At 40.5% G+C, this 19576-nt stretch overlaps 1 protein-coding gene across 1 annotated transcript; it reads right to left on the bottom strand.

Moving 5' to 3' along the window:
• Positions 1–229: 229 nt before the first annotated feature.
• kdm5ba (lysine demethylase 5Ba) lies at positions 230–17839 on the bottom strand. Its single transcript, XM_031844839.1, has 27 exons — positions 17560–17839; positions 13078–13155; positions 12803–12925; positions 12545–12715; positions 11714–11839; positions 11385–11478; positions 11158–11261; positions 10842–11000; positions 10567–10686; positions 9589–9747; positions 8951–9132; positions 8680–8842; positions 8216–8335; positions 7633–7827; positions 7064–7245; positions 6287–6411; positions 5962–6112; positions 5742–5862; positions 5153–5508; positions 4189–4327; positions 3894–4073; positions 3649–3807; positions 2464–2883; positions 2273–2363; positions 1983–2170; positions 1557–1868; positions 230–1449 (listed from the first exon to the last, which is right to left on the bottom strand). The coding sequence occupies exons 1-27, from the start codon at positions 17710–17712 to the stop codon at positions 1312–1314; spliced, it is 4509 nt and encodes a 1502-aa protein (XP_031700699.1). The 5' UTR covers positions 17713–17839; the 3' UTR covers positions 230–1311.
• Between the last annotated feature and the right edge of the window lie 1737 nt (positions 17840–19576).

Raw genomic sequence — 19576 nt, 5'->3', positions numbered from 1 at the left:
TGGTAAATATTACAGGTCTAAAGACTTTTTAAATACAAGTAGATGTATATAAACTATTAATCAGGAACCACAGTTTAAAAAACATATATGTATGTAGTCATCAATATTAGTATTGATAGTATTCTATTTCATTATGAGAGTGTGTTGTGGAAAATATTTTATAAAATCTTTTCTTTCTTAATTGTATTCACTGACACATTCATTTCTCCATACACAATTGTTTCCTGCTTTTGTTTTGAGGTCCTTAAATTTGAAATTGATCAAGTCAACCCACCAAAATCTAAATCAAATGCAACATTTTACCTGTATGGCATTCAGCACTAAAGATTGACGAGTTCAGGCATATGGGAACAAACTTTTTTTTATTTTATAATGCAAACTGCAACATATGAATTATATTATTTACCCAAAGGAGCAGAAAAAGGTCACACAGTCTGTTAAATCTAAGTCCAACACAATATTTTCATCTAAACCATAAAAAGGGAAAATCCACCCTAAAACAAAATGTACATTCCTTTGATGTTGGACAGTTCATTATTATTTTGTGAACATAATCAAGTCTTAAGCAACACCATCGTTTCTTTCCTGTTCTTGCAGACAGCGCAAAAGGAACCACACTTTATTTGTTACGGGATATAAGGGATACGTATTCAGATGCAAACTTTTGCACATATTGGATCAAATAGCTCAGACATACAGTCCTCACTCTCCGGTTTCTGATTCAAATTCTGTTCACAAATTTTAATTCAATTGTGCAATATCATAGGATTCAAATGTCAATTCTTCAGGATTTTTGCTTCAAGAAGACATTCTATAAAAGAATTTATAAGCACAAATATAGCTCAGGTGAAAACTGAACCTCAATTAATCAGTTCAGTTATTGCTTAGATAAATAATATTTACTCTACAAGAAAAAGAAGTTTCACATTGTTCAGATGTATGTATATAAAAAAAAAAAAAAAAAAAAAAAAAAAAAAAAAAGCAGTTTTAAAATGTGATGTCAAATTGACTTGTTTTGGTTGAAAAATCCCTGCGCTGTTAAAACATTTTGTAATTTTGTACATCTGCATCAAGTCTTGGAAAGTTTCAGAAAGGATTAGTTGATTGGCTGAAAAACCAGCCACGTGACAAAAACAGTGACAGAAGTCTTTTGTAACTCTGGGATAAAACAGTGAAGAGCACCATTTTCACTACGGGCAAGCCTGAAGGTAAAGGGGGAGAAGCCACAGGAGCACACAGAGTTCAGGTGTGCACTTAAGTGCTGGGGTTCGCAACAAAAAACGCTGATCCTTCAAAGTCGCTTTTTGGTCTTCATTCTCCTCGGTCATAGTCCGGCTGTGTGCAGCTTATGCAAATATAGTCGTCCTTCTCTGCTCGCTCAGCAGAAAGTCCTACACAGACCTGGTGGAACCATTGATTGCAGCTGCCGTCACATTGGACCCAGTTTACCTGAGAAGCAGTAAGACGAGAGTGAGAAAAATGTCAACAAAATAAAAGATGTAAATCAGTTAAGACTCCTGCATGTAGTACATTAAGTAGACGGATGTAAAACAAACCTCGTCGGCCTCTGGCTCTCTGCACCATGGTGCAGCACACAGTGAGTAGTCCTCCTCTGAATCTGAAGCAGTGGGGTCAGACACTGTGTGTGTGGGAGAACACGCAGTGGGGTCAGACACTGTGTGTGTGGGAGAACACGTCCACTTGGTGTCTTCGCTCTTCTCTTCGATCTTCTCTTTGCTCTTCTTGGACTTCTTTTTGCGGCACTTCTTGGGCTTCTCGCTGTGCTGCGAGTCGGAGCTTTCCTTACGCCGCTTGGTCCTTTTGCTCTGACCATTCGCCACCTCCTTTTTGAGACCGGGAACTCCATTCTGTGTTAAAGGCAGAAATATTAAAATAAACACATCATAATTAATGATACGTCATAATAAGTGCGATCGAGAATATGATCCACAGGCAACACGCTTTGCTGTATTCCTCATTACCTTGTTGTGGTGGGGGCTCCCTCTCTGTGACTGTTGGTCCAATTCTGTGATGCTCCCACAAGGGGCGCTATGTGAGAGCAGGGGGGCCAGTTTGTACAGCAGGTATTTGTACAGCTGCTCAGTTTCAGGCAGAGTGACCTGCAGTAGGAATCCCTCCACCATCAGCTCCTCCAGCTCGGGGCCAAGACCTGTGACAAATATGATGAGCGGCCGAGAGTTCAGAGGCGAGATACAAAAGGATAAATGCAAAGTATGCTCGGATGCAGAGTGCTTAAAGAGTTTACACTGACCCTGGAGTGGAATAGACTGGTGCTCTGTATGGAACAATGAACCGTTTATTTCCTGAGTCAGATGTGAAGATATTCCGGGTCCAACCTTGCCCTGAAACAATAAACAATCAGTCAGCATGCTTGACGACAATCAAGAGATTCATCTATTGCACTGTATGTACACGGAGTTATAAAATGTGTGTTCCACTGACCATCTTCGACACTTTCTTCAGCACTCCCTCTGTGCACGCCTGCTGAACTCTGTGCTGCCATCGCACCGTCCTTTCGATGAGGAAGCGCAGGGCGTCCCCTTCTGGCAGCCGAACACGAATCCTCTGCAGTGACGCCAGCAGAGGCAGCACCTTGTCCAGGGGGGGTTTCCTCGACCGCTGGCAAAGTGGGCAAAGCCAGGCTTGGCCGTACTCGAGGTCTGCCGTCGTCGTAACGCAACCGCAGTGGAAAACCTCTCGGCAGAGTTCACACTGCATCATGGCACCCGAAGGGGCCTTTTGGCAAACGCAAACACTAAGTGCACAACAGTTTTCAGCAGGAACAAGCTTGGACTCGTTTGAAGCACGCAGAGCCAACAAGATATCCATCTCCCTCTGGCGGACCTCAGCGAGAGTTACCATCTGTGAAGGAGGGAAATGTAACTTAATAAGTAAAAAATAAAGACCGATCTCACTCTCTACAATCTGACACCAGATTACGCTCATGACCACAATTGTAATCCGGGCTGTCAAGGTAGCATCACCACACTGTTGAAATAGTGTTCATGAGTGATAATAAACCCATCATGTCTCCCTGTTCACTTTGTGAAGCATCCATCCTGCCTTCTATTGCTCCGTGGCTCCCATAGTAGACCAGGGACTTTGTTTGTTTTTTTATGTAAAGTATGCTTCACAGCGTTTACAGCTGAAAGCTCCCAGAAGTGAACAGGGAACATTGCGTAATATGCCACATAGGGGCCATTTTGAATTAATTAAATAATTTAGTATTTCTTTTGATGAGTTTTAGTGTGTGTGTATTTTGAGCCCCTCTATTTAAGGTATTGTAAAAACAGAAATTTTCACGTCCTTTTTTTTTTTACTGAGCAACTGTTAGTATTAAAACACTCAATCCATTGAGACATACACACAGCCCGTACTCAGAAACTTTGCTTTTAAATGAGCCGTCAGGATTTCTGTACAGTTTCTACTGTAAATATTCTAAATGTGACCCAGTTTATTTCTGGTTGCACTGCATTTTAGGACAGTAGGGTTTCTTGCAAATTTAGACCAAATGTAACAAGATGAAACATGATGAGGAATGTTGTTAACGATCACAATTTAACCCCCCCCCCCCCCCAACTCTACTTGTACTATAACTGAGAAAAAGAATACTGCATCTACACTCACAGCAGAGGCAGAGTCCTTGCTCTCGGAGAGAGCTCTGTCCACTTCACACAGAGAATCCAGTTTAGTTGGAGATTTTTTACTGATTTGTGAGGCTTCTTTCGATTTTTTAGATCTCGATTTCTGAAGCCCGGTACCTACATCACATCTCGGACAAAGCACCTGAGAACATAAATGAAAAAAAACACATTATTTATTGGTCCTGTGATACAGCTTTGAACTGAGCACACTCACTAACATCCGTTTACCTCAAGGAGAGAGAAAGGTGAATTTTTCAGAAGGAATGTCTTTGCTGCGCTCTCCTTCCAGGTCTGAACGTCACTGACGAGGACTTCTAGTCGACTCAGCGGTTCGAGCATCACTGGGATGGCCTCTGCTCTGAGGAGCAGCTCAGAGAGGCTGTCCAGCACAGGAATACGTCCCCCGAGCTGCAAACAGGCACACACCAGATTTATAATCCAAATTCAACCATCTCTGACCATCGCAGGCCAAGTGTGAAGAGCTGAGATCATAAAGCATGGTTTAAATTTAAGTATATTTCACCTGAAGTGCTTCGGCTTCATGGAGCCATTTCTTGGCCTTGCTGACGACATCCTTCAGCTGCAGACAGTTGGGCAGATAGGCAGGGATGTTTTCCACTTCTTGTAGAGCGGCATCGAGTGTGTCCATGTTGTGATTCGGCCTTTAAAGAGACATGAGCTTTAGTAAATACAGTTTACATGTTCAGGTTTCTTTACAATGTCTCATGTGGGAGTGTCACGTCATCTTTTATCTTGTGCGTTTCAGTTTTAAACCCGACCAAAATAAGACTGCATTTCCAATAGATGTATATACATCAAGTATCAGATCATATATGAGGTGCTTGCTATGGCAGAGTCTGGTGCTCTCCAGTGGGTCTCTGTGGAGCCATCAGAGGGTTAAACACTGTCACAACACCATGATCCTCTTTATCCAACATGATCCAGCTCTGCAGACGTGGCACATTTCACTCGGCACTGTCTGAAGTTAAAGCTGATTTCACGTTTTTTATTTAATTGTAAATTTACAAAACAAAGCATGAATTCACCGTTTAGAAATACAGACTTTACGTTATTTTAATAAAGTTGCAGGACGTAAGTTCACAACTTAAACCAAACTGAGCCGTTCCTGAATTTCACGAGAGTCAGATTCCTGCTCGTTTATAGAAGACGTGGGTAGTGTGTTTGTTCATGTGTAATGAACGGTCATTTCTGTAGTTTATTAAGTTTTTCATGGTAAATTGATCTTTTACAGCCGTGACACTATTGTTTAAGAAGATTCCTTCATATAAATTTTTTATTATGAATCATATTTTTAACAGTGTTGGGGAAAAAGTCATAGTATCTGATTTTGAATCTGGTACATAGATCATATTTTCATTGAAGTACTTCATCCTTTTCTTTGTCTCCACCTAAACCACAAGCAGGGAGATAAAAGATAAAAGCTGTGGACATACGAGCTAAGACCCAGTGCTGCTCAGTGTCCTCACCTGGCTTCCATAAGGCTGAGCGCCCGCTCCTCCCACTGCTCTGACACCGTCAGCAGCTCCTGCAGACGAGCCATCGCTCTTTCCACAGAGCTGTGAGGGGCCAAACCCACGCCCTGGTCTATCAGCCTCCTCATGGTGTCCAGGCAGAGGCTTTCTGGCCGGCTGCTGGCTTGCTGCACGGCCTCCAGCCAGCGGGCCTGCTCCAGTCTCTCCCTCAGCAAAGGCAGCTGGGGCAGCTCCACGTCCAGGCCCAGGCTCTCGTCCAGCAGGTCCTGCAGCTCCAGCGGGCTGGGCGACTCATCAGAGAGGAGACGCTCGCTGCGCCGCTGGAAGTCATCCACCCGGGTCAACAGGTCCTGGGGGCCACATTAAACAGGCATTTAGGGATGGATATTTGACTATTGAGACAAGACTTACATTCTAAAATGAAGCCAAATTCACACATTATGTTCAGACATTATTAGATTTCAATGTGAAAGTGTGATGACACAGACAAGCTTTAATTTGAGCCGTTTATTTCAAAGTTACCAATTGAACTTTAAGATTCAGGTCGTCAAGAAGTTAATATTTCTAATCCAAACTCTCTAACCTTTAGTAAAGGAGCCTGCCGGATGTTGCACGGCAGGTTGTCGAACTGTCGGACAAAAGACCTCAGCTCCTCAACAGTCAACTCGTTGTGGTTTTGAGACTTTCCTCCTCCAGAGCGATACCTGATATACAAATAAAAAATAAGCACATCTATAAATAGCAACTGACAGATTTGTCTTGAACATCAAAAATAAACCCGTGAAAATCTCTTAATGTCGCACCTCGTCTGCCTCTTTCCATTGAGAAGCTGTTGGGCCATCACAGCAACTTTATCAGCCTCTGAGGCGACTGTGCGTAGCTGACCCAAGAGGCTGATTTGTGGGAAGGCCTTTGTTTCTGCCAGCTCCACCAGGCTGTGAAGCTCTTCCAAACCTGACCAGAAAGCAGTACAAACTTTTAGAAAGTATGAAATATGAAGAGGAAGTAAGATGATACAGTGTGGCCGGATGGCAGAGTAGCAATGAGTGTATCCCTTAAAATCAGAAGGACATATTTTGGATAAATGAGTTTTGTAGTATTTTGCTTTTTCCCCCCCCATTGACTAACTTCTTTTCTTGTTTCCTTTGTTCTCCAGGATGTCCTCCACACTACAGAGCCAGTCTTTATAGGACTCTGCACGCAGCTTCACTGACTCCATCATTGGATACAACTCGTCCAGTGTAAACTTGTAACTGCAAGGAAAGACAAAATGAGGCAATGAATATACAATGATAAACAATAAAGTTCCAATAAATATGTCTTCTACCTACTGCCAAATGTGAAATGACAATTAGAAAACATAAAATGTATATTGTAAGAGCCATCAGGATTATGATGTTTTAAATCATCTAATCAGATTAAAACTTGTGAAATTCTTCTTGCATCACATATTCCCGTGCCACTGCCTCAGAAACTGCACATTTACTTTCCTGGTGTAAGTTAGTCTCTTTACTCAGTGATATAAATATTAATTTTCAGACAGAAACTGAAAGCAGGGCTCATTTTTGCTGACGCAACTAATAAAGTGCCCTGTGCTTGCACATTTCTGCAAGTTTGATTGTCACACTTTTGTTCTGGGGGTCGATTTCTTTGTGAATTGTGGCCAGAAATATAAAGCAGCTGTTCATTTCAGTGAATGTATTTTCATCACTTCATTCAAATTTAATACAAAAATACAACCTTCTTGTAAGATATCATTTAGGAAACATCTGATGCAAGGAGTCTTTAGGATGCCCTTGAAGTAGCTTAGCTGATGCAGACAATTCATAATAGTACTCAAAACAAAACAAGTAAAATTCAGAAATGAGCAAGTATGATCAGTTGTTGTGGTTACTGAAGACTCACTGGAGTGTAAGGTTGCTATGAGGACAGGAGCAGAGGTCCCGGGTGTGGTACAGACACACCATTTTGCCAGGACTGCAGGCACAGGTGATTCCAGACAGGTAGCAGGTGGTTCGACACTTGCAGCACTGCCGCTCCTCATCGGGGAGCACCTCATAATCCACTTGTCGAGATTGCACCACACCCTGGGGAAAAAAACAACAAAATAAATTCAGTAATTTGAGCTGCAGAGGAACTAAATTAGAGAGCTGTCCAGACAAACAACAGTCTCAAAGTGTCCTCTAATGTATTCTTGATGACATGTGATTACGGGTGTACCCGCTTTGCTATTACTGCCCCACGGGAGCTAATACTACAAACTGAAAAATGAAGATTCAGAGCTATAATTTGCAATTGTTCAAATGTGTTTCCCTTCCATATTTTAGACCATAGAGGAAATAAAGTCATTGTGTCCTGTTAACTCACTATGTGCTGAAATATTAAACCTGCATCCTGCGATCATTGAACTTTGTAAATCAACCGAATTAATAAAAAAACAGACACAAAAGATCCTCAAGACAAGACCTCCTCACCAACTTATTCATCTTCTCTCTCAGTTGTTCTTCTTCTTGGACCATGACGGTCATCTCCTTCTGCACTGTGGACGCCAGGTTGACATCCATCGTGTCTGCTTTATAGGCCATGTTACAAACCATCTCGTCGTGTGAGAAGACACAGTACCGGCTCAGCTGGCGGTAGTGCGCCACACATTTACGGCCGATGGGCATCTGCAAATATATAGACTGGTTTGAGTTTAGGAGCGATGGGCTAACGGGACATATTAAAGCCGAAAAATACATATAATATCAACAACATGCTTCTGTACCTGAATATCTGATTTTTATACTTTATAATCTGTATTAGGGGTCTAGAAAATAGCTTTTAATCCTGTTTTGGAAACGATTTTGGGCTGCATCTCGACAAGAAACAGTACATACAAATAAAGTCAAATCATTATACAACTTTTGTTTTCCACCATTTATTATAAGCATACGTAAATATCTCTGCTGGACCAAAACATATTTATCAGTAAAATCGAATAAACAGAACTCCTACTGCATGAACTTGACTTTACAGCAAGACTAGTATAAAATCATCTGGTTGCTGATTTCTTACCCAATCCATGGTGCAAAAGTTGACAGCTTCAGCAAAGTTGAAGCCCTGGTTGAATCCACTGTGGTAAGCTCTGGGGAAAGTGATGACAAACTCCCCGGCACATTGGTTGGTGCGATAGATCTGGTCATCAGTTAGAAAATTAAAATTAAGAAATGACAAGCTGTAAGTGTTTAACAGTCCATGTTTTTATAATAACCATGTTGAACCCAGCAAAGTTCTGATGTCTTGATTTATATATGGCTATCAAAAGATATTTTACCAAAAAATGGTAAGACACTGCAACATGTGGACGTTTTCTTTAGCTACTTTGATTTATATTAACTGATATACTTTTTGTGCAACTATGATGTGTAATATTTAAAAGTAAGGAACTCCATCTTCACACTTAGTGTATGAAGACCTCTTTGTTTCAGACATTTAAATGTGACGATTAATTAATGAGTGTAACATTCAGAGCAGGTTACCGGGACGCCGTTGTTCATCAGCGTGTTGGGATTCATGATGGTGACCAGCTGGTGGAGGAGGTCTTGCTGGGACTCAAACAGCTCAGGTGCCAGGTTCTTCATGACCGACTCGAGGTGCTCTGCGGCATAACCAGGAGCCCCATACCACGTCTTTGGCTCCCCCCTGCAAATATGGTCAAAACTATCAGTGAAAAACACTTAAGATAGTCAAACTTCTGCATTAAAAATCACTATAACAGATACACAATCGAGCTTAGAGAGTGCACTCTACCAGTGAAGATAGTTTATGGAGTAGCTCCAGTGGTCCTCAATATGCCAGCAGAAGGAGGCGAAGCACATCCCCACATACAGCCAGGGTAACTTCATCCCACAGATGTCGGCTGTAATGTGATTCAGCACAGAGGAGTCCAGCACCGGCATGTTGTTCAGGTTCCACCCGCTGCTCAGGTAATGCTGCAGGTCAGACACAGGTCTCAATCCACTTGACTTCTTACTGAATAAAAAGACTAGTTCAGCAGCTGTTACAGTATTTCAGTGCTGTTAGTTTTTTTTTTTTCCCAGCAACACAACCAAAAACCTACATTGCTTTAGGAAATACTGAAGGTTGTTTTGAAAAGCCCAACATTATGTGAAAAAAAAAAAAAAAAAAAAAAAAAAAAAAAAAAAAAAATCAATCTTTGAAGGTTGTGGAGGTAAAGTATTTTATAAATTTCACCCGTTACAACCCATAACCACATATAGTTTTCTTATTTATTGTTAAGGTGACAAGGTGACATATCTTTAATTAATTTCCAGTAAAGTTCAATTTGAGTCAATGAATTAAGTTAAAGACAGCTCATCATGGGGTCAATGTATTCTGACCGTAGACAAATATAAAACACCATCCTCAAACCAGCAGACAGATTGTACCTTATCCTCAGGGGTGACTTCAAAATGGCTGTTACTCAAAGGGAAACCACTCCCAAACTCCTTGGAGGCAATGTCTGCTCCGTACTCCACAGTGACGTCCTCCTCAATGGTGCTGACTAGACGCCAGAACTCCTTCTCCACTAGCTCAGTGGGAACCATCTAAAGAGACATAAGCAGGTGACATGGTGTGATCGTGTGCCACGTTCACACTAGTGTAGAAACCGAAGCTAGTTTGATCCCAAGTTCAAACAGCTTAAGAAAAGTGTTTTAGTGTTTTCACTGCACACATGTCAGAATGTATCTGCTGGGACCAATGACAAGAACGTCATCTTTTTTTTAGGAATTCAGCTAGAAAACAATTTACGTCTCAAACTAGCTAGTCCGCTACTTCCTGCTGCTCCCCCCTGAGCCAGACCTTTAACCTCTTTCACTCTGTTTGTGCAGTAAGAGTGTGTTCACAGGATGTGTCGAGTGCGAGAGGGGGAACAGCATCTGATAAGACAAAAAGGACTCTCTCTGGAAGTGTGTTATCACAGCATTCCTGTTACAGGCCAAGGTAATAAAACAGAAGTAACGGAGAGTTCAGAACTGATGTCCTCAAAGATCTTCCAAAATCTGCTCAGAAAACATTTTTGCGATATAAATAGATGCATTTCAAATTATTGGAATATTTTGTTTCCACTGAGCCAAACATGTTAAGTTTTGTATCATATTATAGCACGAGTCACTACAGTTTTGGGGAAAACTACTTTACCTCGACACACAAACATGTTTGAAATGAATCGGGGCTACGAACAGTTCAGGAGTTTTAGGACTGGATCTGTAAAACCCTCACATTACTCTAATCTAGGCCGAACATCGCTACCGACCAAGGTCCAAGACCAGATTTCTCCCAAAACAACCCAAATCTCCTGTAGTCCGAGTCTTGAGTAGAATGGAAACCACTCAGTTATCAATGAACAAGTGATGCATACTCACATGAACTGGCATGTTGAAATAATCGGACTTGAAGGAATCGGCCATGTCTCCAAAAGCCTGGAGGGTGTAACTCCTGCCGGCCTGCTCAAACCCAAAAGCAACAGGAGGTTTGCCACATTCCTGTAAAATAAAAAGGGAGGGGAAAAAAGATGAAAATTAAGTTGGGAAACACTTGGAAGTTGTGTTATATTTGTGAATATCAGGCAGATGATTCTTCTCTTGTTCCCAATTATGAGCTTCTCTGCCGGGATTCAGCTCCCAGAGGGTTTGCTCACCTGAGCCAGGCACTTGGGACATCTCCAGTCGCCTTTGGGAACGTCGTGGAGGGGAGGGATCAGACAGAAGATGTGATAGCTGTCATCACAGCCGTCACACAACAGCAGGCGGTCCTCAGCAGTCCCTTTGCCACAAACAAGGCACATGTACTGGTCTATCTGAGGAGACAGGATCATTGTGAGCACTGCCTTTGTTCAGATATTCTCTCTGATAACATACAGCACCGTACAAAACCACAGCATGGATACATGTTTTTTTGACTGGCACAATTATAGTGACGTAAGCCAACATTTACATATAAAATAATATACTTACTTTACTCGAGGGAGGTCTCTTATCCAATAGAGTTTCTTCTTTATAATCCGCTGGATCCTCGTGTTTAATGGGCTCCCGTTTCACCTCAGTGACGGCCATCCTCACTGAAAGACACAGAGGAAGACTCATTGAAAGCTTTAAGAATCTCCAATAATGTCACTGGTCACATCTGACACAATCCCCCTTTTCCTTTATAAAGCAAGCAGCACTGCTTGCTTTGTTCTTACCAGGTTCTTGTTTGCCAACATACGTTCCCATCCTCCTCCTGAGATTTGGACGATTCTCGCAAACTTCCCCTGGGTCGGTTTTAAAACTGCCTCTCTGTTGAAGTCACAGTGAGAAACAGAGACAGAGAGAACAACAGGCCCTCAATAAGATATGAGGATTACTCTTTTAAATGAGACAATTGGTGTCAAAAACAAGTAGCTTCACTATCAAAGTGAAATATAGCCACAGTCACAATATATAGATTTGTTAGAACTGGTTGTACTTTATCCAGATTTATGAACAAACACACACAGAGAGAGAGACAGAGACAGAGAGAGATTGGACTGACTTCAGATTTCATGCGTTTTGCACGGCGAGCAATGCTGCAGGTCTCCTGAGGCTGGACTGACTGCCGCTGCGGCAGGTCGTGAGGGGTGTACTCCTTATCTTTAGTGTCATTGGTCAAGGTGGCTCTCTGCAAAGACAAGCAGGGGAACGTGAATAAGACACTAGCCACTGAACTACCCCGAGTAAAAACTAAGTGCAACAAAAACATACAAAGCCTCTTTTTGTTTTTTTTAACCTACATTTAAGCCAAATTAGACATTCTCCAATTATATAATATCAACATACAATATAATCTCCTCCTACCAGTCCCTTCATTAAACCTCTTCAAAGACACCAAACACAAGAAAAGCTATTATGAAAGTATGGAGCTACAGACAAATCTTAGCAGTGCGTTCCTTACATTTAAAAAAGCTCCCAGTGATTTGTGCTCGTCAGTTCTAGTTTTACGACACTGGCAGCATCAGTGAATCTAATTCCAGGACACATTGCATTAAGAAGACAATCACAGATCTTTCAATGGTGTGGTGCAGAAATGCACTAACAGCTTTTCTGTGGCAAAACATTTCAATACTTTTAATAATTATCTGCTTAATCCAAATTATAATGTTGTCAACTATAATAATAATACTGTGTGTATTAAGCAGGTAGAGCGGCAGCTCTAGTCACTACCTATGGTTTATAATAATAACAGTGTAGCTTAAAAAAAAAAAAAAAGGCACATAAATTGACTATGAATTCTTCCGATGAACATCGACTCAATTTCAAACAATTAGTTTAATAATTCTCGCTGCTGCTGCTGCTCTACTGGTAAAAGAAAACATAAGCGACGTACGGGCTGATTGCCTCCAGTCTGGAACAGGTTGTATGGGTAGAGGATTCTCTCATAGTGGGCCCGCAGATGAGAGCCGATAGCCTTGCCTGGAGCAAAGCCCATCTTGACGGATATCTTAGTCCAGCGCCGCTCTCTGCAGACGGCATCAAAGCCTCCTTCTTCTTTTACCAGCTTGGGAAGAAAGAAGTTATGCATTTAGTCTGTATGTTATCTTTAATGACATGTATTTGTCCCGCAGCAGCAAGGATTTGCACGCACTTTATTCAGCTGGTAAAGATCCAAAATCTTTCTTTCCACGTGAGGGATTTTCAGAGTGCATCCTTGAAACTCCCAGAATTTTGCTATTTGATCCAGAAAGTTCAACTTGACTCTGGTCTGAGCCTAAAAACACAGAGAAACAAAAGTTAATATTGTGTATTTAACATTTCATAGTCTATATATAATCAATAGAAAGGATTTTATATTTACCAAATACACCATGTACACGTACTGCATTTTAAATGCATTAAACATACAAAACATATTGAATGTACCTCTAACTCATTAAGTCTTTGTATCCTTGGTGTGAACTTCAGTCTGTCCACATCACAGGCAAATGGTGGCTGCCATTCCTGAGAGAATAAAAACAAAAAACATTTTATGAAGCAAAATGACACCAACTCTTTGATGGTTACACTGAAACAAAAGTCTTTGAATCTAAAAGTTGTTTGTCAGTAAAAGTACAGCATGCTCAACAAGGCCCGAAGTGAATGAGTGGTTTAACTCAAACCACTCAAAGGAAGCTTCCTTCACCAAAACCCAACGGTTTATTGTTTAACGTTTGCGAATTATTTTCAGCCAAATATTTGGTGCACTAATGAGTTTGGCTTCAAGCTGCAGGACAATACTGTCGGATTGCTCTGAACTTTTTCCTTAAACAAGTAAACTATTCAGAGTACCAGACTTTTCTTTCTTTAATACAGGTTGGAGTACAATTTCACTGAGTTCTCGACCCAAATAAAAAGCCTGCCTGTAGTCAATACAGAGTAAAAATCTAAAACTAATCTTAACTGAACACCCAGTATGCACATCATAGAGACTGCTATTATTCTAGTAAACCAACAGACGGTCATTAAAAGGTAGACATACAGGAAGTGAGAGCGTGTCTGTGCAAATCTAATACATCTAATAATGGTTGATTAAATGTTGATTTGTTTGTTTTGCATGAACAAAACTATGTGGGGAACAAGATTTCCATGATTTCAGGTCAGCTGCATTGCATTATTAGGGGTGATGTAAAACTAACAATTCAAATAAAATAAAAAATGTCTTCAAATGTTTGTCTCATTTATCAAATAACATAACTCTCCCACAAAGAAATACACAACAATTTCATCTTGCTGCCTGTCGCTATGTTTAACTACACCAGCGTAACAACACCATCTGTCTTACTGACAGACTACACACAGACATGGTATTAATGCACTTGCACACCTACTCACACTAGACCGCACCACTTCCTGCAAGACTAGAGAACATGTTGTCAGTGGTGGCTCAAGAGTCAGCAAGATAATCTCAGTTTTACATCGTTAAATCCAAAAGTATTTATAAAGCACATTAGACCAAAGTGCTGTACAATCAAAATATAGCAAAAAGCACACAACAACACAAAAGACACGTTTAAAAGAAAATAATATAGAATGGTAACTCTCAAAGTGAGTTAAAAGCTAGAGAATGAAAATGTGTTTAAAGACGGGATGTGTGATAACACACTCCTGCTGATTTGTCATCAGTGAGAATATAAATGAGAGACAAACAACTTGTGAAATTGTTTCCTTGAGTGTGATGGAAAACATGCTGTACCGGCTGAAATGAAGTTGATATGCTGTCATAGGATAGACTGATTGTTACTTTGGTAGTTTAAGAGCCGTTATTAGTATTGACAAAACTAGAAAACATGTAAAATTCAAATTATAGTTTATTTTCTTTGAAGATTCACAACATCACAGAGTCATTTCTGACACTGTGGAACAGACAGAAATGCTAGAGATAAGTTTCAGGTTTCACATTTGCCCTTCAAATAGTATGTCAGAAATGTGTCTGCTGTGTTAAAATGAACACCCAAATCTATAAACTCTAAATAAATCCATAAACTTAAAATGTGTAAAGCCACACCTGCTCTGCAACAGCACTGAATGGATGTTACGTTGTCCTAATGGCTCAGATTCGGGGCTCAACACTGTGTTTGGGCTTTCAGAAAAACCAGGCCACATACCAATCTAAATGAGATGAACTGAATGGGCTCGTAGCAGCTTTGTTGGCACGGTAAAGATTTATTTCTAATTAGATAACTAGTCTAAAGCAATAACTAGCTACCACCTACATCTACGATTTGGATTTTAATATTTGGATTTGCTCTAAATTTGTATTAGATTTTATCATATTGCAGTATTTTCCCATTCACTCGTAGTACAGAGTAATTTGTGGAGGATGAGATACATCAACTTGTTATCACATGTGTATAAGAAGCAAATTAAGATATTAACTTTTGCTTTAAAGTTCACATCTTAGAGCTGACACTACATTATTGAATTGAAAAGTTGAATGTGCCAAATTGGCACGCGAGATGTGGTGAAGAACAGATCATGTCACCTGCTTCGGCCGAGCCTGGAAACTAAGCTACAGCTCTGGATCCAATTCAACCATCACGATGTTTCTTAATGGGTACAGAAGCACATAGTTCACTTTTAAAATAGTCAGCATTTTCATTGTAACTGACCACCTATTAGCACTATGAAACATTAAACGATTTACTGGGTCTAGAAAGGCTTTTTAATCTTACTAGGATAGAAATGCTGGTCAGAGTAGAGACAACAACAGTCGCTTTAACACAACCTTATCTGCAGACAAAGCTGGTTCACAACCACAAATGTCCTGCCACAAAAGAAAACAATCGCTTTTAAACATATGGAACTGCACAGGGCTTCTTTTTTTTTTTTTTTTAAGTCTGACCACACCAGTTAGAGTACAAGTGCAATTTTGGTATGAAAAGGACAAGCCTTTCGCCACTCACAAAATGACAAATACGAGTGGTGAGAAGCTAACCACAAACTGCCTCAAGATGAAAATCATTTGCATATGTGCCACTAACATCTACAGTAAAAATAAGACGCGAGCAAAACCGTGGAGGAAATACTGACCATGCACTGTGCACCCAGACAAAACAGATTGTGGTGCAATGACTTCTTCCCTTCTAAAAAAAACATATTGTTTATTTTAGAGAAAAAATTTAGAGAAAAATTAAACAAAGAAAAGGAGATCTCAGGCCAGATCATATCTAAAAAACACAGGACGTAACATGTACACTGTATGAACCTCTGCCATACAAGTCTCCAGGATGCCCTCATACAAACATTAAAATGATGCACTTCAATGCTGCTTTAATAGCAATCAACTCTCATGAGCTCAGATTCATATGGCTGAAGGATTTAAGATTGTTGTTATTAGTTTGGCCCCACAAACCACCCTGGAGTCTAAATATATCCAGTAGAAATACTGGTGCATGACACAGGGCTTCAGACAATGGTGCACAGTGTGGGACAAATGGTGGGGTTTGACTTATAAATACTAGGATAACCAACAGTTCCTCCGGTTCATCTGGTCTAAAGGTAGACTTCGACTATCAGCTTCTAATCTATGCTCAAAGCTTTTGCCACTGCCTTCTTTTGTGTACATGAGCTGTGCACTTTAAAAGAAGGTTTCTTTTGGAAGAGCAAACACCAAGCAGTCCCCACTCCCCACCCTTTTTTGGGGTTATATTGCAGCACTACCCGTCCTGTTGGGCCCGTGAATAGGCTTACACACACTTCCCTATTTCAACTGGGAGTCTATGTTAACAATTTGCATCCTTGACCTCAATGTTTTTAAAGTGATACATTGGTAACTGCCAAAAAAACCATGTCATCATTCAAGGTAATATTATTATTACAACATGAGAGAATCACCCATTATAATTATTATTCCAGAGTATTTGCCCTCCATCTAATTGGCGTGGAAGCTTGGACACACCCTTGAATAAATATGTTTCCTCTCCCACCCCAACAGAATTAAGCTCATTGTGAGATACATTTCAACTGTGTCCATTTTAGAAAGTCTATTACAAACGTTACTTCATCTACTTTCTGTCCTGATAATATGTGACGGTTAGGAGGTGTGGATGATGGCAAAAATTACCCTCAATAAGACAAAATAAATAAAGCCCGACAATTGCTTTAATAATAACGATATAACGTTATTCTGCAAGTTAGCTAAAAAAAAAAAAAATTAAAATAAAAAAAATGTTTTTTAAACATATTAAAGCTATGATTTTAAAATACAGAAACGCAGTGTCCGTTGAGCCGTTAAACAGTCTCTTCTCTCCATAAACAGTTGGTCACCGAGCACGTACGTAACGTTAGAAACGTTGACGTTACATGTCACAACTGCAGCTTTAAACGGGCCCGATTAACGTTAGCCGTTGGTTACCTCATACTGGCTAAATCCTTCAAATACCGTTGGGAAAGTTACGCTATACATCCAACTAACTGTTTAAAAGGCAACGGGTCAAATTATTAGTTTAAATCTCGGTGAGCTAATTTCCGTGCGACCAGTCCAGGAAGCGTTTCATACGTAAACACTTTCCTTTATATTTGAATACGGGCAAACTTCAACGGTTGAATTTTTTTATTTTTAGAAAGCATGCTCTTAAAAATGACGGTTGTAATAAATACACGTCTGGCTGTTCGGAGGTTTCAAAACTTGATCTAAGACACCGATGTAATCATGTGATAGAGCTCCACTTCGTTGTTGCAAACACAACACAGTCCAGGCTCCGGCTAGCTGACGATTCAACTCGGGAGAGCCGCAATCCGCCATGTTGAAAGCTGTCTAAAAACACAACTTTGCCTGCTAAATTAACAACAGCAGCGGAGGCCAACTCACCACGCCAAAAGAAAAAAAGAAGCCTCGAATAACTATCAAAATGAAGAAATACTCACCGGCGGAGGTCGGACCTTGCAGATGCCAGTTTTCTCTGCAATAGGTCGTATTTTGTTGATGTACGCAAAAGGGTCGGCGAATTCCTCCCAGCTGGGCTCAAAAACAGGGCACTCCGGAGGAGGAATGAACTCATTCAGCTGTGGTTGAGTCATCGTTGCATCTTCGTTATGACTCAAGCTGAAATGTTGTTGTTGTTTTTTTTTTTTTAATGGGCTTCCTCACGCCGAATATGCTCGCAATGGATTCCTCGTCTTTCAGTTCATGTCCACTCTCCACTCATTGAACTCAAAGACGAATTATCTAGTTGGAGACGCGAAGTGACAGCAAGAGACTGTGTACCTCCGCTTCGAAATGTAGACACTCATAAACCTACACTCGTTTTTACAACCAGTTTGTGATTGTGCACGCAAACACACAATTTATCATTTAATTCCACATGCCAATACTGATTGTGTTTATAGTTGATTTTACTACATCGATACAGCTCATTTGTATCGGTTTGAAGGAGTTAAATGCCTGTTGGACACTGTTAGAGTAGAGTTAACGCCTTATACGTTATTTCAATTTACTTTAATATCTTAAAACACACTACCGTAGAGTTTGCTCTCGCGCTGTTAACACTTCGTGGGCACAATACTCTTAAATTAAGGATTATAGAGTAGTATTGGTTCCGTGTTTTCCTATCAGATGATTGCCCCCCTGTTGGATGGGTTTGATTCATGCACCCGCTGTGCACGCGGGTGTACGGTGTTGAGTCGGTTGACAAATGAAGGTATTGGTTGATTCTGGCTTCTCCTAACCCCGCCCGGCTTAGCCGGAATAATAGACATATCAGATGGTACATTGGGTTTTCTAATCGAACATACCCACTAGATCGTTGCGCGCTGACCGGCACTTCGTTTTTAAATGGTCTAGAGGAGCTCGTTGATTGGTAGAATCTACGGTCATATGTTGATAGTTCAGCTGCTTATGTTTTAATAACAAACATTGTAAATACCGGTATGTCGTTTATTCATGGCTGACTCCTGAACGCCTCAATAGTAAAGTCTTTATAATATAGTAAAATATGATAGTTTAAAAACGTGCCACAGTTTTATCGTTTAAACATGCATTTACAGTTTTTGCCAATGTGCACGAAGCCACTTGCTAAATAATACCGACATACAGAAAAAAAAACCTTTATCGACACATTCTGGAGGCGGTGACCATTTTACTCGAAAATGCTTTCATTAGGGTCCGTGTGTGATCAATTTAAATATACAGAATGTTATAGCATATAGTACTGTTATTTGTTCACACATCTACAAGATGTTGTACATTGCATTATATTATCCACTGTCTGTTTGTTGACATTGGTTGTTAAAGTCATCGAAAGCCGTCTATGTAGTGAGGTCATCTATTTTGAATAATAACTTTATCATATTTGTGTTGTTTGTCAATATTACATTATCAATCACACAATCTTAAACACATTTTTTTTAGGAGCAACAGCTGTACCTTCTGCTGATAACAGTAACCTACCACTTCATCTGGGCTAGGGAAGTGATTTGAATGTCTCTGTTCTCTGTTTGGCTCGAGCTTCCCCTTGGTGGATTGTAGACATTAACAGGTAGCCTTCACATGGCAGGTGACTTTCAAACACTTTCAATTCACAGTGTTGTCTGCTGACCACCACCAAGGCCTCTGGTTTGGTGGGGTTCAGCTGGCAGGGTGGGGGGTAGAGCCTTTAGTTGATAGGTGCACAGCACACACAAAGCAACAATGACTATGATCATGTAAGAGATAACAAAATCACAGTATCTAGTGGCAAAGAGTATAAATGAGATTCACCCCTGCTGTAAACTGTTTTCATAATGAGTATTTCTTCAGTGAATATTATGTGCCGTTATTGGTGAGGTCTGTGGATTAGCCAGAGTAAAATAAATGTTGCAACCTAAAACTAAACCAAGGGCCACAACAACCACCATGTACATTTTCATGCACATTTGACGACAAGACTATCTTGGGTGTTTTTTT

The sequence above is a fragment of the Anarrhichthys ocellatus genome, unplaced genomic scaffold, assembly GCF_004355925.1.
Source record: "Anarrhichthys ocellatus isolate YVR2014 unplaced genomic scaffold, GSC_Weel_1.0 scaffold1, whole genome shotgun sequence".
Lineage (NCBI taxonomy): Eukaryota > Metazoa > Chordata > Actinopteri > Perciformes > Anarhichadidae > Anarrhichthys > Anarrhichthys ocellatus.
Note: the sequence above shows the minus strand (reverse complement) of the source record. Positions and strands in the feature narration are given on the sequence as shown.